The 24,971-nt window shown below is 33.2% G+C and overlaps 1 protein-coding gene across 1 annotated transcript in view; it reads left to right on the top strand.

The window, feature by feature from the left end:
- PCDH15 (protocadherin related 15) overlaps nucleotides 1–19,632 on the top strand; it is a 1,264,171-nt gene extending 1,244,539 nt beyond the window's left edge. Inside the window, exons 35-39 of the mRNA XM_043926323.1 lie at nucleotides 6,109–6,127; nucleotides 7,749–7,787; nucleotides 13,996–14,066; nucleotides 14,921–15,029; nucleotides 18,747–19,632. Coding sequence (XP_043782258.1) covers nucleotides 6,109–6,127; nucleotides 7,749–7,787; nucleotides 13,996–14,066; nucleotides 14,921–15,029; nucleotides 18,747–19,298 — 790 coding nt within the window. The 3' untranslated portion in view covers nucleotides 19,299–19,632. The remainder of the gene's footprint in view (nucleotides 1–6,108; nucleotides 6,128–7,748; nucleotides 7,788–13,995; nucleotides 14,067–14,920; nucleotides 15,030–18,746) is intronic.
- Nucleotides 19,633–24,971: the final 5,339 nt, after the last annotated feature.

The following is a 24,971-nucleotide window of genomic DNA, read 5'->3' on the forward strand; positions in this document are numbered from 1 at the left end:
CCTTAACCAAGGCAAAGGGTCTGAAACCACTGCCCAGCATGTTGCTCTGTAACTTGGAAACCTGTGATTTATACTTGAGAGAACTGTTATGTGTGGTCATGGAAACTTCACTGTATCAAACTAACTAAAAAAAAGAAAGAAAGAAAAAAAAAAAAATCAGTGTGTGGATTGACACATTTTTTTTTTTAATGAAACTTTTTCATGCTACTCCCAGCTCTCTAGCTTTTCCTGGCCTGCCTTTTTGAGAACAGAAACATCAAAGTAATGGCTTGCTTCAGTAGATTAGTGTTATTTGGCTTTTTATATTTTGAAGTAGTAATGAGAACCATAAAAACATCTTTCTCATGAAAGCTATTTCACAACCTGTTTCCTTACATTTCATTATCTTCTTTTCTTTCAAGTCTTTTCCTTCTCTACCATTTCCAACAAAGCAGGGAAAATAAATCAGTCTCAGAAGACAGGAAACATCAGCAGTTTTCTTCCAACACTGTTGAGGCTCCCAAGCAGACCCATGTAGATGGATCTCTTAAGAACAGCTGGCCCAGGTCTGCAAGAGAATTCACACTGATGTCTGATGAGGATGCCTTAAGTGACCACAGTACCATTTACAAGGAACACACAGATCAAAGATCAACAAATTCAGACTTTTTACTAAGAACAGATTTTGTGAAGTCATTTGTACCCAAAACACAAGCCAGGAATGAGTTTCTGAGGGGCCCACGAGAAAAGATTCAGAGGATGTGGAATCGCCCAACCTGCTTACCTAGGAGACCAATGTGGGAACTTCCTGATAGATCGGAAACCATAGCTCTAAAGCAGTGGCAAAGCAACAGGCAGAAAGCTGAAAATGAAAGCACTGGGACCTATCCAAACAAAAGAGGTAACAGTAGCCCCTTGCTTACAGCTGAAGACATAAATGTAACAGAAAAAGAGGAAACAAGGGAAAGTGAATCACTGACTATAAAAGCAACAGAGCCGTTGCAATCTCAGTCTTCAGACTCTTCGCTTTCCTTTCCTTGGTCTCACTGCTCTTTCTCCACTTTGCCAACTGTTTCAAGAACTGTGGAACTCAAATCAGAACCTAATGTTGTTGTTTCTCCTGCTGACTGTTCCTTGGAACTTTCTCCTTCAATGCCTTGCATTTTAAATTCTGAGTTCCTTAGCAGAGAGACACCTACTTGTTTGATGACTTTTGAAACCAAAAAGGACATTTTTGAAAATCTTCCCTGTCCACTAAAAATCTCTCCTCCCCCTCCTCCTTCTTGTCCTCCCCCTCCTCCTCCTCTGCTTCCTTCTCCTCCTCCTCCTCCTCTGCCTCATATCCTTACTCCTGTGTCTAGACTTCCTCCTTCTCCTCCCTCTAATCCTCCTCCTCTTCCTCTTCCTCCACGTCTTCTACTTTCTGTTCCCTCTCCTCCTGCGTCTACTTCTCCTCCACCTTTCCTACCTTCACTTCCCTCTCTTCCTCCAGCATCTCCTCCTCTTCCTTCTCTACTGCCTCCTTCGATGTCAGTTCCATCCACCAAGTGTGCGTTTACACCAGCTATTGAACATACTGTCAATGTGACACCAGCCAAGGAAATGAAATCCGATATGATACAGTTGTCAACATCAACACTGTGCAATGCAAATCCTCAAAGGGAACCAAAAGGCATTCTCAAGCATATAAAAAACTTGGCAGAACTGGAAAAGTCAGTAGCTAACATGTACAGTCAAATAGAAAAAAATAATCCACCAGCACAACTCTCAAAACTTCAAATGAGTTGTCCTTCAGAGACAACAAATACGGAAATGACATCTGAACAAAACCAGGAGAATTTGCACAATATTGTTGAAGGAATTGAAAAACAATCTCACAGTCATTCTACTTCACTGTAATGTTTCTTTTTCAGTTTTAAATGGACAGCTCTTTTCTTGACCATAACCTTCCAGTGGAGGCAGATTTGAACATTAAAGAAGATACTATTCTTTTACCCTAAATTCAATGCAATGCTGGTTTTTCCTCATTTTTAATTTAAAAGATTATTAATCTCATCATTACTAACTCATATTATAGAGTTCCCTTAACTTTCTTAACTACGAAGTAGCATTATTTGTCTGCATTTATTTAAAAAGTAAGTAATTTCAATCTGTTTTTCAGTGGGTGTATATGGGCATGAAAGTTAGATATCCAGTTAAACCAATGGCTTGTTTATCATGTTAAGTTTTACATTTACTTTTGATCATAGTTTTACATGAGTGTTCCAGGAAGACAGCAGACTGTTATAAATAAGCTAAAAAATGATATCATATGTTCTGCTATTTCCTTGAAGCCTCTGTATTTGGTAAGAAGAAATACTACCAAAGTAAAATGTTATGTATCTAAAAATGTAGGAGATGACAGACATTATGGTATTCCAAAATAAATCTCAGGTGCTATAGATGTAGACATCTGTTTTCTTATAAGAACATCCTTTACTCTGGCTTGCTTTTATCTTACTAGTATGCTTATACATTTGATAAATCTTTTACTTTTTTCAATTGCTGTCTTATTCTATTTATTTCTCATTGTGCTTTCTCTTCCTTTCTTTATACTGGAAATAAATCTTGAATTGTTGACTTTTGTAAGACATTTCATTGTTCCCACAAATGTTTCTAAAATGCTCTTTAGCTTTGCTTGTTCACATTATTATATCATCTCCTTAATTATAATTTTATCATAAGAGTTTCCTTCCTTCCTTTATCTCCAGTTTAATAAATTCTAATCAGTTTCATCAAAACAAAATTAGGTAAATACCTACAGAGTTTATCTAGTGTGAATGTAGTTACTATTTCATTGCTGAAAATTATATTTTTCATTGTCTATCAATAATATAAAACATGATTGTCTATTAAAATTTTTTAAAGTGCATTATCAGTTTTATTCCTAGTACATTTTTTAATGTTAGTTTTTATTAGGATATAGTTGCTTTAGTGTTGTGTTAGTTTCTGCTGTATAACAGTGTGAATCAGCTATAGATATACATATATCCCCTCCTAGTAACTTTTAATTGCTATGGATGAATCATCCAAATTTAGCCTACAAACATGAATGAAATTTAAAAATTTTAAATAGAAATCAAGAAGAAATATATCTGGTGAACTGCCACCAGTTTTATCTATGTCTTTCCTCTTTATTTTAGGCAAAGAAAATAATTTATACTCTGACAAATTTCAGTAGTTGTCTTTATATATTAGAGCTCAACTTGTTAAATTCTTAAAAGGCATCAACTAAGCTAACTACCATCTATCTCTATCCTAATGAATGCTACCCTCGGCTATCAAGTAATTACTTTGTTTTTTCCATCTCAGACATGGAATAAAATTTATTTACTGGAAATCCTCACTTTGAATACAAGTGTAATTGTTTATTATAATTTAGGAGATATTAGTTTTGATATTTTAGGAGATATGTCTGCAGAGATAAAACACAACTCCAAAATATAGGCAAAGTCTTACTTGATAATTGCCATTTTAAGTATATTAATATAGATCCAGAGCCCTACAATGAATGTATCATTTCATAGGTTTTGTTTAACTCATATCATGTGAAATTTCTTCAAGAATTTGATCAAGCATCCCAGTTAACAATATCAAATAAAAGACTATAAAGTTAAATATTTTCATTAGATCCTCTGCTTCAGATTCTTTTCATCCAAATCAACAGCAATTTTTTTCCTGGGGTTCTTGAACATGATTTTTTTCTCTCTTTCACTGAAAAACTTCAGTTGGAGTTTTTGTTGGCAGCTGGTCATATGCATGAGAACTTGTGCTATTTGGCGGACTCTGACAAGGTATTATTCACAATTGCATAAACCTTTAATGTGAGTGTGTGTCTTTATGCTATTTTGTATCAGCCTCTTGGAAACATAAAATAAATTTCTTGATAATTCCTTAGAATTATTTGATAATTAAATTTTTAAATAATTACCAAAGAATATAAGAAGTCCAAATAACAATTTTATGTAGGTATATAGCCTTATTAAATTGTTACTTTGTCCTTTTTCATAACCTTTTTATAATTTTAAATTATTAGTATTTCATACTTTGCAAATGAAAACATCCATTCCCATGTTTTATATTTAATCTAGTCTTTCATTGACACATTATATTTAGAAGTTTCCCTCATCATAAAGTCAATTAAAGCATCTTTTACTTGAGATCTAAACATATTTTGGTATACAACTCAAAATATTATTTCTCACCACAACCCCTAAGCTCACACAACCTGACAGCAAACCCCCAAAAAGGAATATCTTTTTTTCTTCTGTGTTTATTATGATTCAATTAGTGCAGAAGAAATTATTAGGTACCTTATTAAAAGACATAACTGGTTAACATCCATTTTCCTTAAATGTTAAAAATAAACAGTAATACATACAAAGAGTGAAAATGAAAAATTAATACATATTAGATATAAACTACATAAAAAGATGCATCAGTGTCATATGAATGGTTTTATAAGGATATATAGGAAGTCATGTTAATTGAAAACACACAGATAACTATACATATTGATCTGTTGTTTACTTTTTCTAAGTTATGTTTTGCCTTTGAGATAAGACAAAACAATACAAATAACCAAATAAAAGGCAACAAAAAGGTTAATGAAAATTGTATAGTTCATCTATTGATATTTTATTTCCTACATTTATGGAATGCAAAGCCAATGAAAAGAGGCAATTTCAATATCCTAGGAAATGAAATATAGATATTACTGGATATTTTATATTATGTACATGACTCAAGAGTCATTATTAAAACCTAAGTATGAGCTCTCAACTTTCTATATCTCTAAAAGATACAAATTGAGTAAAAGTTGAAAACGTCTCAACTTTTAAATGCTTTAAATTATCATCCCCCTGTTTAACCATACAACATAAGCATCCTGTAAGACCCCTAATGGATGCCTGAAAGATCAAATACTGGACCAAGAGACCACTCATATTCTGGGAGGGATACAGAAGAGTGGAGTGAGGCTTCATAATGCTACTCAGAATGCAATCTAAAACATACAAATTTTTTATTTCTAGAATTTTCCATTTAATGTTTTTGGACCATGGTTGACCACGGGTAACTGAAACCACAGATAGATAATCACGGATAAAACAGGACTATTGTAATAAATTGCTGACAGCAATATTATCATTATTATCAACCAGATTACCATTATTCAATCATTAATGCCTTATAATCACTTAAGATGCATTCAAATAAGCAGATTTTATAAAGTCCTTGGAATATTTTAAATAAATTTTCTACAGATTCTTTTGCTGGACTTTAGAAAGTGTTCATAGTAAATCTTCATTTCTGTTGTTTATTAATTTCATATAGCATGGTCAACATCATCAGTGTAATACTTTAGGTCAAGTGTTTAATGAATAATAAATAAAAAGTCTTCATAACTAATGACATTGAAAACATTCCATACTTCTTTTCCCTCTCAAGTACAGTCAAATGTTTCAACAACTTATAGTCCATTTAACTATATAAATCTTTATATAATATTGAATGCTTGGCTATTATATTTCTAAAAACCTTTTCATATCATGTCTAATAATGTAATTGACATTTAGAGACTAGTCAATATTTTGCGCTTATTATTTTTAGAATAATTTGACAAAACAAAAAACCTTACAAACATTTGGAAGAATATGTTGTAGTCATGGAGATAATATTTTTTGTCCTGTAACAATATGTTTTTCATTCATCAAGCATATCTTTCCCCCAAATGAGTATCACATATATCAAGACTTGTCTAGGACAGACATGATATAGAATATTTTTAATCTAACTGATCATAACAGAGTAAATGTGTGCTATTATACACCATTGAGATAAAACAGTTTGTGTATTGTTTAGTTTTCAGATGGCATGAGGGTCTGGAGTGATAATTGTTTTTAATAATGCAGGCATAAAATCTTGATCTTCCTGTTTTGATACTGCCATAAAATATATTTCTCCTGAGACAATTTTTTAGAAAAAGTCACCGTCTCAATTTTTCTATGATTTTCTTAAATTACCTTCATCTATAATTCTATCTGTAAATCCAGGATGTTTAATACTGATTTCTTCATTTCTGCCTTGCAGGAGAGGTTATACATCAGAGGTAAGGGCTTTATGATGCTATGTTACATCAAGGTTACTGGAAAAATATTTATGTTACAGGCAGGACTGATTTACATTCTTTCAAGACTAGGGTATTTCCCTTTATTTTAACAAAACATATGCTTTGCTATTTATTTTCTTATATGTTTGTTGCTTCTTTGTTCTAGGTTTTAAGTCAATGAGTGAACACAGATCAACTGTTTACCTTTTCAAAGATAAATTTCTATTTTCTAGAATTATTATCACTCCATCTTGTGACATTCCCCCTAATTCCTTTTTCTAAGGCTATAAATCGAACCTAGAACACTGTTTCTAATTTAGAAACTTTAAAAAAAAAATCAGGCCAAGGCTCACTCTTACAACTTTTGAGATTTTAGAGTTGAAAACAAGTCAGACTATTGTATGACTTTTTGTGTTAATTTGACTCGATCTGCAGAGAAGATACTGGGTATTCTGACCAATAGTACTCGGTGAACTACATTCTAAGTGGTACTGTCAATGAGTTACTGAAAATTTAGTATGAGTTAGCATATAGCTCTTCAGTAAAGAGAATGAAATAAGCATATGCCCTAATTGGCTAATGCTTTAGAATGCATAAGTCCTAGATTATTTAGAAATCAAAATGAATGTATTTAAGAAAAAATGATTTTCAGGAATAATTATCACAGCTAACAGATTGAATCAGAATATCTCTAACTTCAACTTCCTACCCCTTTAAGTGAATACCTTAACTCTACTATCTCACTAACATCTGTACTGTGGAATATCTATCACTTTGTCAAATAGTTGTTCTATTGGCCATTTTAAGCAGTTGGCTTACTGGTAGGGTTATTTCCTAGAACTTCTCTGCCCACTTTTCCAATGCTTACTTTAAGACTTATGTTGTATAACCATTCCCTTCAAGAGTTGAGAAGCCAAAATTTGAATCTGTGCATGTTTTCATCTAATTATAGCATAGATTATTATCTACAGATTGGTAGAAAGTGTATTTAAAAAAAATATGGGTAAAATGGGGAGGCAATGAGAAGTGGTCTCCAAAAATTAAGGAAGAACAATTTCCTTAATCACAGAAGAATTTCTGAAAACATGCTTAAATCTTGACTTCAAGCAATCCACATTTTGTAAAAATGAAAAATGGGAGCATGTCTTAAATATAATGATAAATTCATTAGAACTATATCATTTTTTTGTGTGCCCTACTCTTCTTCCTAATGAACCTGATTATATATAAATGTGACTGGGGAGAAAAAGAGGGGCAATTTAAAACAAGGTTAAATTTGTTAAAATGAATTGTATGATACTTAAAGTGCTTCAGAACCAAAAATGACTCTTTTGCTATGTAGCGTAAACCAAAAAAAAAAAAAAAAAAGTATAGATTTTTATTTATTAAGATTATTGTTTGATGTTAATTGAAGCAATGATGAAAATAAAGCACATTAATTGTGTTCCAACATAGTCAAAATATCACTTAATGCTGTTAATAGCTATCACTTGAGTAATAAATTGTATCCCAAGGTAACCAGTTTTAAGCTGTGACCTTTTTTCTCTCTTTTCAATCATAATCTACTTTTTCCACCTGAATTATTTCCTAAACCTTTTTCTATTTTAATTTCCTTTGGCAGCAACAACAACTGCTGAGGCCTTCTCTTCTTAAACCAGAGGTATCAATTTTCTTTTTCTTTTCTACCTTCACTGAGTCTTCAATGTACTTAATGTGACTATGAGGCCTGTTTCACATGTGGGCAGAGTGTGTGGCTACAAGCATGACATAATTTTACAAGGGAGAGAAGAGGTGGTTTTAAATTAGATCAAATAAGCAAATAAGCAAGCAACTCACCTCCCTTCTGCTTTCTGGTGACTGAAGTTCCAAATTTTTAGCTTCATTCTCTAGAAATCAGGTAAATAAGACCTTTGTTTATATTAAAAGCAAACAAGCATTAAATGAGACAAGTCATGAACCTGATCTGTCACTTGTCTTAGTGAATCTAGATTCATCAGAACTGTTCTTGAGATCAGATTTAGGTCAGGGAAAATCTGAAGAAGTAATGGTAACATCCATGCTGAAATAACAAAGGTAGAAAGTTGGTTGTGATAAACAGACTTTAATCATTGAAATGTGATTCAAAATACTGTCTTTGGGCAGTCTATTTTAAAATGTCTATTTTAAAATGCCTTATGACATTTTCTCCTGCAATGAGAAAAGATATTTGGAGTTATATAATAAATGCATGCCATTTTTATTTATTTATTATCTTATATACTTCCTAAATTGAAAGAAATAAAGTAATGCAAATTTTAAATACCTTCTTCCTTTAGAAAATGTAAGATTTTATAATCTTCATCTAAAAAAAGTACTGTTTATTGCTACTTCTCAACAACAGAATCTTAACTCTGCTAAAGACAGGCATTTTGTGGTTAGAATTTACTCCCCCAAATTGAGAGGTTGGTGGCAGAAATATTAAAATGTATAAATTTTATAAAAAATGTCCATGGAAGGACTTCCCTGGTGGTCCAGTGGTTAAGAATCTACCTTCCAATGCAGGGGACTTGGGTTAAATCCCTGGTCAAGAAACTAAAATTCCACATGCCATAAATATAAATAAGTAATAAATTAAAAATTTCTGTGAATACTTCTCCATAGATTGTTGAATCAGATAGCTCGGAGTTGAAATCCAAATGCCAGTTGCTAAATATAAAGCCTTAGTCAAACTATACATCCTCCTTATGCTCATTAATTTCATCTTTTATAGGATGTTGGCAGTAATATTAAATGTATAAACTTCTAACTCAGCAACCGGGGCATAGGGGGAAGAAATTCAGTAATGGTAGTTATTTTTTTCTTTTGTTTGCATCAATACAAACATTTACAATTTAGTCAATAAGATACTAGGTTGATTATATGCTTTCTCTGTGTGGTCAGCAAAAATGAATTTTAAAAATAACATTAAGCAGTTTATCTGCCCATAAAAGCACCTTTTAGTAAGATGCTTGGCATGATTCACCTGCTAAGGGAATGTCAACAGGGACTATATGAAACAGCAATAAAAATCAACATTCCACTTTTCTTTTCAGTCTGACTCAGGGTCTTAGGTCTTCCCTGGTGGCTCAGTCCATAAAGAATCTGACTGCAATGTGGGAGACCTGGGTTCAATCCCTAGGTTGGGACGATCCCCTGGAGGAGAGCACGACATTCCACTCTAGTATTCTTGCCTGGAGAATCCCCTTGAACAGAGAAGACTGGCAGGCTTAATGGTGGAGTTCTTCCTCCATTTTCTTTTTTTTTTCTGAAGAGATGATGCTCTGATATAAGTGGTGGTATAAGTATAAGTATCCAGGAGGGAACTTTCAGAGCATTGTCTTCCACCAGCTCCCATCTCTCCCTATAGACTATAAAGTGATTGATTAAATTGATGATTATGTGGGTTCCTCCCCAGTTGCTTCCATCCTTCTGTTATTTTTTTAAGTCATTTGATGCCAGATATTTAGCTAACAAGTTATTTAGCTAACAAGACCTGAGTTTCATTTACCAGTCAAGAAAAAAGAGAAGTATGTGTCTGTAAAGAAAATTGATTTTTTAAAAAAATTTTAAATCCACTCCATCACATTGTGCTCAGTTGCTTGTCATGGCCAACTCTTTGTGACCTCATATACTGTAGCCAGGATCCTCTGTATTTAAGATTAGCGAGGCAATAATACAGAAGTAAATTGTAATTTCTTTCCCCAGGGGATCTTCCCAATCCAGGGATCCAACCCTCGTCTCCTGCAGCTCCTGCATTGGCAGGCAGGTTCTTTTACCACTAGTGCTACCTGGGAAGCCCCTTCAGTAGCATATATTTCCATAGATATTTTTCATTATTGCTAAAAACTATTAGAATTCAACTTTAAAAACTTTATTGTTTTTAATTGTCATAAGAGCACATACTTCTAAATCTTTCCTCTTTTAAGTGCACAATATAGTATTGTCAACTGTAAGTTTAATGCTGTATAGCAATTTCTAAACTTTTTCATTGTGCTTAATTGAAACTTTATATCTGCTAAATAGCAACTTCACATTTGCCCCCGTCTCCATCTCCTGCCTGGGGCTTCCCTGGTGACTCAGATGGTAAAGAATCTGCCTGCAATGCCGGAGACTTGGATTTGATCCCTGAGTTGGGAAGATCCCCTGGAGAAGGCAAATGGCAACCCACTCCAGTATTCTTGCCTTGAGAATTCCATGGACAGAGGAGCCTGGCAGACTACAGTCCATGGGGTTGCAAAGAGTAGGACACGGCTGAGCCACTAACACTTTCACCATCCCCTGGCAACCATCATTTTCCTTTCTGTTTCTATAAGACTATTTTAGATACCTTGTGTAAGTGGAATCATGTAGGATGTGTCTTTCTGTGACTGGCTTATTTCATCAATGTGGTAGCAAACAACAAGACTTCTTTTCTTTTTTTTTTTTTTTTCTTTTTAAAGGCTGAATAATACTCCCTATATGTATGTACCACATTTTCTTCATATCAATACATTCTTCCATTTATGGACATTTAGGTTTCAACTTCAGAATCACTTGTCAGTCTTTGCTCAGTCTTCGCATGTATTAGATTAAACGTGCATTGGCCAAGAAGTTAAGTATTACTTCTGAGACCTTTTGACTTCATTTAAACTAGTATAATTACATTGGATTTTTGAATGCCTCAAAAGTCTAAGTCCATTAGTATGAAACAGTTTTTTTTAAAGTATTTAATTTTAATAAGTCAAATTTAGATTTTAACTTTGTCCCAGTTTCTTATTGGTCTGAATTGACTTCATTTCATACCCTTTTCCTGTAATAAACATTTTTTGAAATAAAAATACTGACATAAAATTATATTGTGCCACGAAATGAATTTTTACAGAAGACTCATGCCCTACTAGCTCTCCAGAAGCCCCTTCACATTAACACTTAGATCTTCTTTCTCCTTTCACTCACACTCACCTAGCTTTTGTTTCCAAGATAAATGTTTAACTGTTTTTGTTAGTCACTAGGTTGTGCCCAACTCTTTGTGACCCCGTGAACCATAGCCCACCAGGCTCCTTTGTCCATAGGATTTCCCAGGCAAGAATACTAGAATTGGATGTCATTTTCTTCTCCAGGGGATCTTCCTAACCCAGGAACCGAACCCACATCTGCTGCATTGGCAGGCAGATTTAATACATATAGTTAATTTTGGCTTTATCAAGTTATAACTGACAAATTAAATTGTAAGATATTTCAAGTGTACATTCTGATGTTTTGACATATGTATACACTGTGAAAGGGCTTCCCAGGTGGCTCAGTGGTAAACAATCCGCTTGCCAATGCAGGAGTTGCAAGAGATGCAGGTTCGATCCCTGGGTTGGGAAGATCCCCTGAAGGAGGAAATGGAAACCCACTCCAGTATTCTTGCCTGAAAAATCCAATGGACAGAAGAGCCTGGCAGCCTACAGTCCATGGGGTCTCAAAGAGTAGGCATGACTGAGCACACACACATGCATGCATACACTGTAAAAGGACTAACATATCTGCCCTCGCATATTTATCTGTATTTTTACTCATTATTTTTTTGTGAGACCTTTTAAGTTGTACCTCCTTAGCAAATGTCAATGGTACAGTATAGCATTAGCAACTGTAGTCACCATCTTTTACATTTGATGCTTAACCTTATACACCTTATAGCTGAAAGTTTGTGCACTTTCACATTTCCTCTACTCAGTAACCATTTTTCTACTGTTTCTGTGAATTTAGTTTTTAATTTGTTTTCTACTGTTTTTAGATTCCAAATATAAGTAATACCATATAGTATTTGTATGTCTGACTTGTTTCACTGAGTATAATGCCCTCAAGATCCATTTCATGTTGTCATCACAAATGGCAGGAGTTCCTTCTCTAAATATAGCCATTTGTCAGTAGCAACATTGTAGCCAAATGAGGTTTATCCGAAGTATGATTATTGCTAACAGAAAATTTTTCACCTAGCTGCTAACACCCAGATTGGTTTGTCTGTTTTTGAAATTTATAGAAATAGAATAATATAGAATCATATGCTTCATTTTGTACCTGACTTCTTTTGCTTATCATTCTGTAAGGGAGATTTGTCTCTATTGTGTGATGTAGCCGTGTGTTTATCTCATGGCCTTTGGTATCAGTTGCAGTTTGGGGCTGTTGTAAATGATGTATTTTGGTGCGTAATTTTACATATTTATATTGGGCACGTAGACTAAGTTAAATTGAATTTCTGTGAAAAGAGATATGTATATTTGACTTCAGTATTATTCCCAAACCTTTCCCAAATGGTTTTGCTAATTCATAATCTCTCCAGAATGTGAGAGTTCCCATTGTGCCATGTCCCTTACCCAACATGGTATTGCTTATCTACACAAACACATTACTTTGAACTTGTCTTATGAGTAAACTGAATCCATTTTAACATCAAAACTGGTTTCCTTTGCAGTTAATTCACAAAGTATTTGTAACTGCAAAGTCATCAGATAGTACATTTAGTAGAGGGGTTGCAAACTCATAAAAATCTAAGGAGGTAATGTAAATAAGTAGCGTTTATTCAATGTAAAAAAGAGAGTAATGGGGCATCCTATTGCGACTGTGAGTGTAGTTGTAAAATAGTCTGGTTGAGAACACGGCAGTAACCAGGACGGAACATGATTTCTGTAGGGAATAATACCAGTAACTAAATTCATGACATATAAAAATATGAGCCCAGTGTTGCTATCTTTATATTTTTTGAAAGAAATCAAAATCCAGATTTTTAATGGCATTTTCTGATTAGAAATTGGGTAACTAATCACTGTTTAAAAATGATGTTTGCCAAACAAAGCACCAATGAGGGCTAGCTCCCTTTCCATCATGCAGGCTGTGAATATCCACACTTTTTAAGTGATACATTAGTATCCCCAGAGGACTTATTTTCCTGACATATTATACCTGGATCAAAAAAAATTAGTTCTTATAAATAGTAGATGATATTAGAAATAATATTCCACTGGTTTTCCTGTGGATACCTAAACTCTTCTTCCCTTTTCTTACTTCACTGACAATTAATTTGGTAAAACCTTGACAGTTCAACTTATTTAAATGTTAACATAGAAATAAAGAGAGAAATTTAGTGAAACTGAATTTAATAGTTATTTAAAGCTAATTTTATGTGTATGTCTCAGGAAAAATATCTTTCCGTTAAGTGTAGAATGACGAAAATCAGTAGTGTCTGGAGTTTAGAATTGGAAACCTGAAAGGGCCTATGGTCTGACAAATTTCTTTCTTTCTTTTTTTTTTTTTAGGAAAAATAATTAAATTCATAATTAGCATTCTTGAAGATATGTCACATATTAGCACATTTTTATTAATATATAAATGATTATTTTCAAATCCTTTCTTAAGAATAGCTTTTGAAGAACCAAAGAACCCTTGATAATAGAAAAATGTTATTAGGATGATGAAATAGTGCTGAAGATAATGTTATAATTTTCTTCATGGCTAAAGTCTACTAATAATATGTTAAATAGGTTGAAATATTAACTGTCTGTTGATAGTTTTAAAAAGTATCTAAAAACAAATGATATACGCTTATCTGTAATCTTTGACAGATTTACCATTCAAAAAACTTTATTTTCCCCCTCCCTAGTTCTAATAACATAAATTAACTTTGTGCAAAATAGCTACAGACTATATATATATATATACATATATATATATATATATATATTTGAGTATGTTTAACTAACATTTATAACTAAAGTTATTTTGGCAGCAGCATTTTGAGAGTCATTGAACACTAGGTCGGCAAAACAAACTTTGAGCTGAAATGTGATAAGAATTTATTTTCAAATGTGATTTCTCTTTTTGAATAATAGGAGTTATCCATGGAGTCTGGAATTGATCCTGGCCAGGAATATGGACAAGATTATTACAGTTATGAGCATGGGTACATCTTCAGATTTTTTATCCAGTATCTTAATATTGTTATGAATAATAAGGTGTTATTAAGGGATTATTATTACTAGCATTTTTATGAGTGTCATTTCATCCATTTCATATTTGAAAATGAGTTATGTATCTAGTTTTAGCTTCAATCAAGTTTAACCATTTTTTCTATATTGAATTCTGTTTTGATGTTTATATTGATATTGAATACAATTCAAAAAATGCAATAAAATTGTTCAAATTATTTAAATGAGGAATAGAAGTCAAACATATTTGCTCAATTCCTGAATTCACCATTTCTTTCATATGAGATATTGAATATTTTATCTAACCAGTCAGCCTCAAGATTTGCCCAAGTGAAATTAAGAAGAAAACACAGTTTAGAATCCAGAAATGAGCATTTCAAAAGTCATTGCTACAGACATAAGTTAACTGTTTTCTACAGTAGAGCAAAATAAATATGATCCCACATAATATTTGAAGCAGAAATTTAAACTTAGAGTTTATGTTCTGAACAAGCTATCTTTCAGAAAGAACCTGTCTGGTGCCTTAAATTGTTCAGCTAGTCAAGGAAAAATATTCCTTTCCTTCACTCTTATCTATCCTAATACTTAAAACTGAAATTTTAAGATTAATCTCCTTTTCTTGTTATTCCAGGGTACCTTATGGCAAAAGTCATTGGTCATCAGGTTGTAGTTCTTTCCCTATGGTTTTGTAACTAGTGTACCAGAAGCCAAATAGGTGCTGTATAAATATCTATTGATTGAATGGTGAAGAAACAGAAGAAAACAGAGATCAGTCATGGTTATACAGATCACATGAAGACATGTTTAAAGTTCTAAGTTTCTGTTACAGGTATGAAATGCCTCAATATGGAAGTCGTCGTCGTTTGTTACCACCGGCTGGACAAGAGGAATACGGTGAGGTGGTTGGTGAAGCTGAAGAGGAATATGAGGAGGAAGAGGTAACTATTATAATATTTTATGTAATGTTAACATTCCAAGGAAATGGCAACCCATTCCAGTATTCTTGCCTGGACAATCCCATGGACTGAGGAGCCTGGCAGGCAACAGTCCATGGGGTCACAAAGAGTCGGACATGAATAAGTGACTTTGCTTTGAATATTTTTAGCTCTATTTGAATAGCAGCCTACAAAACATTTCAAAAATCAAACATCCTATTCATTTAGTACCTGTTTTCCATAGAAATTTATTTTTTTTTTTATTATTTTTTTTTTCCAGTGGGTTTTGTCATACATTGATATGAATCAGCCATGGATTATTGTCTTGTCTATAGACGGACTTTAATTTATATATAAATTTAATTTCTTTATATAAAATATTAATTTGAAATAAAACCTAAATAAAAATTATAAATGTTATTCCATAATGATAATATTATAATCAAATAGGTCAAAAAATATTTTGCTTAACAAATTGCTCCCACTTTGTCTAGCAAACCTAAAAGTCATTAAAAAGTACAATCTCCATCTTTTAATTATAAGAGAAAAATAAAACATCACCAGTATTCTTAATGGAATTATGTCATTTAAGTCTAAGTTACCACAATTTCATTTATATCTAGTCCTTATACTTTGCCTGAAATATTCACTTGGAATGTTCTGTGCTCAATCACTCAGTCCTGTCTGACTCTTTGCAGTCCCGTGCACTGTAGCCTGCTAAGCTCCTCTGTCCATGAAATTTTCCAGGCAAGAATACTGAAACAGGTTACTATTTCCTACTCCAAGAGATCTTCCTAATCCAGGGATCAAACCAGAGTCTCTTGCGTCTCCTGCATTGGCAGGCAGATTCTTTACCACTACTGCCAACGTGGAAGCCCTCACTTGGAATACTTATTCAGATATTTAAAACAAACAAACAAAAATTAATGTCACTGTAGTTTTACCCTGTTCAACATTTTAAAAATAGTCAAATATGTCATTAGCTATTCAGATAAGCTATCATAATTTCCATATGGGTTAAAATTCTGTTAAAGCAAATGCATAACACTATTTAACCAAAGTCTAAGGATGGGAGAGAGAAGAGGAAATGATTAATTTATTTCTTTCTCTTTTGATCTAAGGTGAGAAATAAATTTTGAATAAGAAAAAATGAGAAAACCTTAAATTTTGGTATTATAAGGTATAAGCTATAGTGGTTATTTCCTTGACCGTCTTCTGTCTATATGCAGTGGGGTAAACAGTAGGGAATGGTATGATTGTTCTCTAAAAACAGTTTTATAATTTGCATGAAGCTATCACTCTGTAGATTCACTCCTGCTTAACTTATGTGGGACAACGTCACAGCATAACCTTTTCCCAGCTGACACTTCAATTGCATTTTCATGATTTTCAGGAAAAGGCAAAGAAAGTCAAACCAAAAGTTGAAATTAGAGAGCCTAGTGAGGAGGAAGAAGTAGTTGTCACTGTTGAAAAGCCACCCCCAGCTGAACCAACATACACAACATGGAAGAGAGCCAGGATATTCCCCATGATTTTTAAGAAAGTTAGAGGACTAGCTGATAGAAGAGGCATCATCGACCTTGAGGAGGAAGAGAGGCAGCGACGCCTTGAGGAAGAAGATAAAGATTATTTGAAACTAACTCTGGACCAAGATGAAGCTACAGAAAGCACGGTAGAATCAGAGGAGGAATCCTCAAGTGACTATACTGAATACAGTGAAGAGGAATCCGAGTTCAGTGAGTCTGAGACTACGGAAGAGGAGTCTGAGTCAGAGACACCCTCTGAGGAGGAAGAAAGTTCTACCCCTGAATCAGAAGAGTCAGAATCCACTGAGTCAGAAGGGGAAAAGGCAAGGAAAAATATCTTTCTTGCAAGAAGAAGGCCCGTTGTTGAAGAGGTCAAGGAAGTCAAACGTAGAAAAGAGGAGCCAGCTGAAGAGCCAGAAGAACTGAAGGTGGAAGAAGAGGAGGAACGCCCAGCAGAAGAACAGAAAAGCGAGCTGGGCCCTGTGGAAGAACCAACAGACCTCGAATCTCGAGACGTCACTGAGGAGGGCAGTGCAGAATCAGCTTCAGTGGAAGGAGGTGTTGAAAGTGAGGAAGAGTCAGAGTCAAGCAGTGTTAGCAGTAGTAGCGAAAGTCAGTCTGGAGGGCCTTGGGGCTTTCAGGTGCCAGAGTACGACCCAAGCAAGTATGCAAGCCGGAAGAAGTCTCCAGGAGCCAACTCAGAAGGTTACAACACAGCACTGTAGACGAGGTCACAGTAGGTGAAAGTTTTGCGGTGATGAGTGCTCCTGTGTGCAGTGCTTTCTATGAATTCTCTGAAATGACATTTGAAGGGAGGAAATTGAATATGATTTTTATCTAACTTAAGATTAGAAGCATGCCAGAGAAGCAGATATATATGCTATCCAAATAGATTTGTAGAATATATTAGGGTAAATCTGATTGATCTTTCCTATATTAGTAATTCAAAAGACATACAATCAGTTACTCAGTATTTACTATTTCGTAATGTGATTCCTGTTAATGCAATGTGGAATTATGTATTGCCAGTCATGCTCTAGCTATTGGAATGAATTTATGGATATATGCAGTGGTCTTTATACCATCTTTGTAACATAAATCCTTAGGACAAGCTACAACAAATGAGATCTCTGCAAGTCTACTTTTGCGTATATGTACATTTCAGCTGGCAAACATATTATCGAAAACATCATAAACATATTCAATTAGGTTTGTAGCTCGCATTTTCAAATATTAAATTTTAAGTGAAATAAATTTAAAACTAAAAGTTATTACTATTTCCTTTCTGTTGTGGGTAGGAACTAAAGTGGATTTAGAAAAAAATGAATTTTAACAGTTATACATTTTTTTCTGGATAGATAACATAATAATTTTGAAATATAAATCTTGAAATCCAAAATTATGGCTTACTCAGTGCAACATGTTGGTAGTTCACATGTCCCCAAAGTGCAATACTATTTTAAGAATAACCAAGTACTTTTTAACCTTTGCACCTTGTCATTTCTTAAAGTGGACTGTTAAAAAAAAAATTGTGAAAACTTCCATTGTGTTCCAGCTGCTTACTAAAGGCAAATTTATGATCATTAATTTTCTATTTTGTGTATTACAAGATAGATTGTACAGGATGGGAAGATATTTTATCATATATTTAAATGGGATGAACCAGAAAACCAGGATGCAAGTGATTAAATGCATTAAATTATACAAAATGCTTGGCTAATAATGGAGGATTAATTAGGAATTAGAATAATGTAAGTTTAAAAATGTTTCAAATATTAGGAATGGAAGTATGAATATGAACAGAATATACTAATAAAGAGGGGTGTTCCTTTCAACTTAATGTTCCTGAAAAGTATAGCAACTGTAAAACAATGGATCAGATACTTAAATATAACCAATATACTTTTTTTTATGATAGATCAGTAATTTTACTTAAAAAAATAAAAAGTACTTCCTGAAATGTCTACTTTCTAATCTAGCAATCTTCTTCAGAAATTATTATGCTCTCAAACCAATGAAGAATTTGTGGAAAAGTAATTGATAATAAGATTCTTCCCTTTACCTCTTGAATTATTACCTTTGATACCTTTCTGTCAAAGGTTGTGAATTTCTCAATCATTGTAATCTTTACCCTTTTAATTCCTTTGATAATGATTCATGTGGTTTTTTTTTTGTTTTTTTTTTTTTTTGACAGTGGGCAAGAAAAAGAATGATCAAGTTAGTTGTCGATCGAGAGTATGAAACTAGCTCAACTGGAGAAGACAGTGCTCCTGAATGTCAGAGAACACGTCTTCAGAATCCTAATATCCACAGTAATGTCAATGGCAATATATACATTGCACAGAATGGTTCTGTGGTGAGAACCCGCCGAGCCTGCCTCACTGATAATTTAAAAGTTACTTCCCCTGTTCGACTGGGGAGACACTTTAAGAAACTAGACAAGTTGGCCGTGACACATGAGGAGAACGTCCCCCTGAACACATTATCAAAGGGGCCATTTTCTACTGAGAAAATGAACACAAGACCAACTCTGGTTACATTTGCCCCTTGCCACATGGGGACTGACGGTACGGCAGTGAGGTCTTTGGGGAACAGGCTGAAAAGCACAGTTGAACAGGAATCCGTGGTTGAAAGTAAGAACATCAAGGAGGCTCTGGAATTCCATAGTGACCACACGCAGTCAGATGAAGAGGAGCTGTGGATGGGTCCCTGGAACAATCTCCATATACCAATGACAAAACTGTGACTGATTTTTTAAAAAGTTATTTTAATTTTTACTTCAGTTTTTAATAAACTGCACTTTTTATTGTCACTGACAAAACAACGTATGGGGTTTATATCATGCACACAAGCTAAAACTTTGAACAATAGGCTTTAAAGCTTAAAAAGAGACAGATTTGCACTCACATTTGTATCAATTAATTGTTCTTCCCAGAAAAATCTTTTTGGATAGATTCTCAATTCATTGTATAACATCATTTAAACATTTTGTTGTTGTGTTGGGTCTTTTTTTTTTCTCATTTTAATAAACAATAAATAATTTACTAAATAATCATTTATATTTTGTTGATTAACATAGATCACTTTTCATCTCTAGCTTCATGGAACTTGTTTTGGTACATGGAATTTTACTTTTCATAAAAAATGGGAAAAATTTATATTAGAGGATTTTAGAGGTAACAGGTTTCTACAGTTGCTGTCTATATCATCCTGACTTTTTAAATGAAAGATTGAATTACAAAGTGACATTTAATGGGAATCTTCTATAAATTATATAGAATCATGAACCTATTTTCCTTATTGTCCAATAGAAAGGTTTTCAAATTTTTACATATGTATATGTTGACCTTTTAAATAACACCTGAAGTCATATCTTTCTTATAAATAGCATTTATAATTTTCCATGGTTAGCACACACACAGACTATAAACCATCTAGCCATACCAAACATAATAGGCAAGTTAGCGTAGGCCTTTGAGATTAAATAATTATTTGGAGCATCAGAGCAAAATTCCCTGAGGTTAGAAAGGGTCAAACAGGCAATAATACATTTAGAACCACAATTTCAATATGGAAGATGTAGTAAGAACAGAGAAGTCTTGCCTTAATGTTACTGAACATGAATGTTTTATTAATTCAGTGTAAAGGAATTTGGCAGGGTCATGAATTTATATAATATGTGAAATGTCAATAAAAGCTATAAATCCATAGCTTCAAATGTGTTATATAGGATTTCACTTTTCCCAGCTCTAGTTACTTTTTAAAATATTTTAATGCACATACTTATGTGCATAAATTACAGACCAGAAAATGACCACCTGGATCCTTTCTTTTTAATCAAAGAACACAGTCTTGATTTTTCACCATTGAACAAAGCACAGTGTTTCACCATTAACATAAATGAAAACAAAATATCCTTTCAGAAAAAGCCCCAAAACTTGCCTTGTGTGTTGCCTTCTTTCTAGATGTAAAAAGGATGAAACAATATAAGAAAATTCAGAATTTTATTGACTATGATTTAGTGTTTTATAGATGTAGTTCACTTCAAATTTTATACAGTATTGACCAAGTTCAGGTTTCAATAAAATTTTCCCATGCATGCTTATTATATGGTTGAAATATTGAATAATGCATTACTATCTAGTTCCCTCCTGTATGTTTCATATTTTAAAACTTGTTTATTATAATACAATTTCCTTATTTCCAAAGGGAACAAACTGTATGTAGCATAAACTTACCAACTTACATGAGTAGTATGGTTTAATTTCAAAAAGTTTTTGAGATCAAATATAGTAACATCTCATATCACAATCATCTCAGAGTTTATTAAAAATATAGAATCTTGCTCACAACCCTAGGTCTGCTAAACAAGAATCCGTGTTCTCACAAGATCCCAAGGTGGCTTGTATGCATGTTAAATTTTAGAAGTAAGTACCTACCACTGAACTCTAGGGCTTACTCTTTAAAACACCAAAGCAATTGTTTTTAGTATAAAATATTTCAGATAGAAGTTATATTAAGCATATCATATTTTCCAACTTGCTCAATCAGAAGTCACTAAATACATTAATAATTTCCTGATATTCCAGATTCATCACAACTAGCATACTGATATTCTCTCTGCATATAGCTTATATATACACTGTTGTTCTCCAGTTTCAAGCTGTGATATTTAACTAATTTTGTCACTGTTCCTCTCTCCAAAATTCATCTTTCATCTTACTTTGAATCTCCTGGTGAGAAAGTTTCTGTCTTTCTTTGTTTTGCTTGTTGTTAAAAAAAAAATCATTTAACCTAAGATACGGATAATGTATGTGAATTCAAGCAAAAGTCTTGTAATTCCAGGAAGTTTTTCAAGGTCACTGTTGGGATCTGATCATTGTTCTTGAAATCTAAAATTGGCATAAGACTAATACTCTGATATATGAGATATCACTATAGTTTAATGTTCAGTTTTTACAAGGAAATCAAGCTACTTAACAGACATATTTCAGCCATTTCAAGTTGACCATTTCAGTAAAATCAATCATGAAGTTAATATGTCCCTAAATTAGTGGACATATATAAAGATAAGCAGTATGTACGTAGAGCAACCAAATCAAATATTTGATCAGTGTATTTTGGGGTTAAGTATTTATTGCAGCAAAAGCATTACCAACTAACAACATAAATCTGGACTGATTGAATAGAAACTTTGATAGGACTTTAAAGCTTTTACTCAGGATTAAAATTGTGGAAACCAGGGGAGATACCCAAGCATGTTTAAACTTAAGAATATTTCATGTAAATGATGTTTCTATATAAATGTTTATAAAGAAAGTGGTAGTTATTTTTCTTAGATAGACATAGCAATTTATTGCGGTTGTTCTTAATCAGTACCAGCTTTCAATCAGGCAGAAGAAACAGCAAATCTTGGCTGATTAAGGTGAGAACAGATTAATATGACTGTATGCTAAACCTGTTGATTTCATGAGAAGGTCTTGTGGGCATGAAGGGCAAGGTGAGGAGGAATGAAAAAATGAAAAGAATGAAAAATGAGTCACAGTGACATAGGACATTTCTGACTCAAAGATCATCAAATCACAGAGGCTAATCTCTCTCTCAACTTCTCTTTTTCATTAATTACAAACTGTGAGAGTTGTCACTGAATGATAACTATAGGCTGGCCAAAAGCATCTTTGTTTTTTTTTTTTTCATTTATTTTTATTAGTTGGAGGCTAATTACTTTACAATATTGTAGTGGTTTTTGCCATACACTGACATGAATCAGCCATGGATTTACATGTGTTCCCCATCCCAATCCCCCTTCCCACCTCCCTCTCCATCCCATCCCTCTGGGTCTTCCCAGTGCACCAGCCCTGAGCACTTGTCTCATGCATCCAACCTGGGCTGGTGATCTGTTTCACCCTTGATAGTATACTTGTTTCAAAGTTTGCCTTGAATTTTGTGTGTGATATGTTGTTCGTGTTATTAAGCCATGTTGTTAACAGGTATGTTAAAACATGTTATATTTGCTAAGTGGTTCTTCCAAATGGGATATGGTAGCTACTATTAAAATATTGTTAATTGAGTTTGTGTATTATAGAGCCAGAAAAAAATTGAATATCAGTTCTTGAGGGAAGACATTTACTTTCTTTTACTTCATAAGCCTTGCCTTTTCTCTTGCTCTGCTTCACTTTCTGCACTTTCTGCCATGAGTGGGGCTTATATACCACTTCAGTTAATTAGTAAAATAGAAAATAGGCAGAAAGTTCTAATAATCAATTCTCAGGGCAGATGCCCATTGGTGCCTGCAAATAACACAGCGATAAGGCTGAGAGATAGGTTCAAATTGTACTGAGGACCTCTATTTTGTATCGATAGTTACTTTCTCTTCTCAAATGACAACATGGATTCCTTTATTCTATTTTTTCTCTTCTCTTATTTTTGCATTCATTGACTTTGATCTTTATAATAACAATCTTTACTTTTTAGATTGGTATTTTTTCATTGCAGACTACTTTATATTTATGGTAAGTTAAGCACATATATGGAAGACTTGAAAATTGTCTATAGTTTGGAAAATTATCAGCACATTCAATACTTCCCCAATTTCTTTTATCCAGATACCTATTTTTTTCTTAACAAATATTATGTTACTGTATGAAGAATATGAATTAGAAAATTTAATTTAAAAATGCATTGTTACCTACTACACAACCTTTCAAAAATAAATTTCCATTTGAAAAAATATGACCTCTCATTATTCTGTCAGGTGGGGCTAAACATCAGTGACAATTTTCCTGTTTACATGGTTAGCATTTCAGTTTGATAATACAAAGAAAGTCCTGCTCTGCAAACTCTTTGAAGAGTGGAGAGAAATGATGTGTATTTTAAAACTATCATCCGTTCTTATCTTATGCATTTCAATCATGTATATGTGTTATCAAGTTCCAAGAAAAGTGAATGTGTTTCCTAACATTCTACCTATCCATTTATTTTTAAAGCAATTTTTATAATTATATAAACACTAAGATTTTAATATTTTTATATAATCAGTCAACATGTTCTTATAACTGCTAAATGACAGTATAAATATATCAAGAAGTATAGTCAACATGAAGTTACATTATGTCTTTTAACATGATTGAGTTGGATGTTTCAGCTTCATAATTTACACATTTCTATCTCTATTTAGCTAGCTAGCTAGCTATTCACCCATCTGTCTAGCTATGCTCATATTTCCCTGTATACATGCAGCTTACTTTAACTTATAATGCAGCTGATGACATAATAACTTTAACTGTTTTTTATCTCAAACAGTCAGGATTGGGAAGAATAAGTTTTCTAAAAAAAAACTATCTCGAACATAGAGTTAATTCTTGGCCTTTTGCCCTTCTGCTCTTCATAACATGGAACAGAATTTTATTTATCTCTGTGTTTCTGATGCTTACACCAGAAAAATATCACGTTAAATAGAATGAGTTAATTCTACCTCTGTCACTGTGTGACCTTGTGCATGTCATTTGGCAATTTACCCCATTAGGAACTGGCAATAATAACGTCCACCTCAATTAAGAGATAATATCAGATATTTGATCTGGACATAGTTTTCTATCTCTAAAATGGAATACAGAGATGGAAAAGAGAATAATAGATTAGAAAGATTTTTTAAAATTCTTCACAATATGGCTAGATTATAATATTTAACTTGCTAAATACCAGTGTAAATTTTGTTGATCTATTACACTTAGTAGATATTCTAAGTTATTAGAAAACACATCTTTCCTCTGCAGTACTGAAAAATATTTGTATTTTTAAAAAGAAATAAATCTATAGAATGTTTCCCTATTACTTGGGCTTTTGTATAATAACAAAAAAAATAAATAAAAATAAATAAACATTGTTAATGAATAGCATGCAAAGCCTAAGTTGCAAGAGGAGTGTTGAGAGGCTTCAGGAGTGTGAATGTGAGTGAGCCATCTCATCTAAAATATGTCCTATTTTACTCTAAATACTTCCCCTAAATATATATTTCATGTGTGGTAGACACTAAATTAGCAACAGTGCTTCTGAATTTCTTGTGAAAGAGATGTTGATCAAAATCTAGCCTTAAGTTAGCTTAGGAAATTTAGGCTTTTTTCTTAATCTTAACAGCATGATTACATAAATGAGAGTACTGACAAAAGATAGTTTGGAAATGTAGTATCTGTGACTCAGTGTTCTTACTCTCTTTACTATCTATTCCTCAGTAGATTTCTTTAACTTTGCCATTTTCTACAAAGGATACTGAATTATCTAACTCTACAAAAATATTGATCATTGTACAATGATGAGAGAAAATGAAATTTTAGCAAGCTTGAAAACCAATTGAACCAATTGTCACATATTTAAATTTTTACTTTAGTTACATAGACATTTAATTCATATAAAGTCATAT

This window comes from Cervus elaphus, chromosome 15 (assembly GCF_910594005.1).
Source record: "Cervus elaphus chromosome 15, mCerEla1.1, whole genome shotgun sequence".
Taxonomy (NCBI): domain Eukaryota; kingdom Metazoa; phylum Chordata; class Mammalia; order Artiodactyla; family Cervidae; genus Cervus; species Cervus elaphus.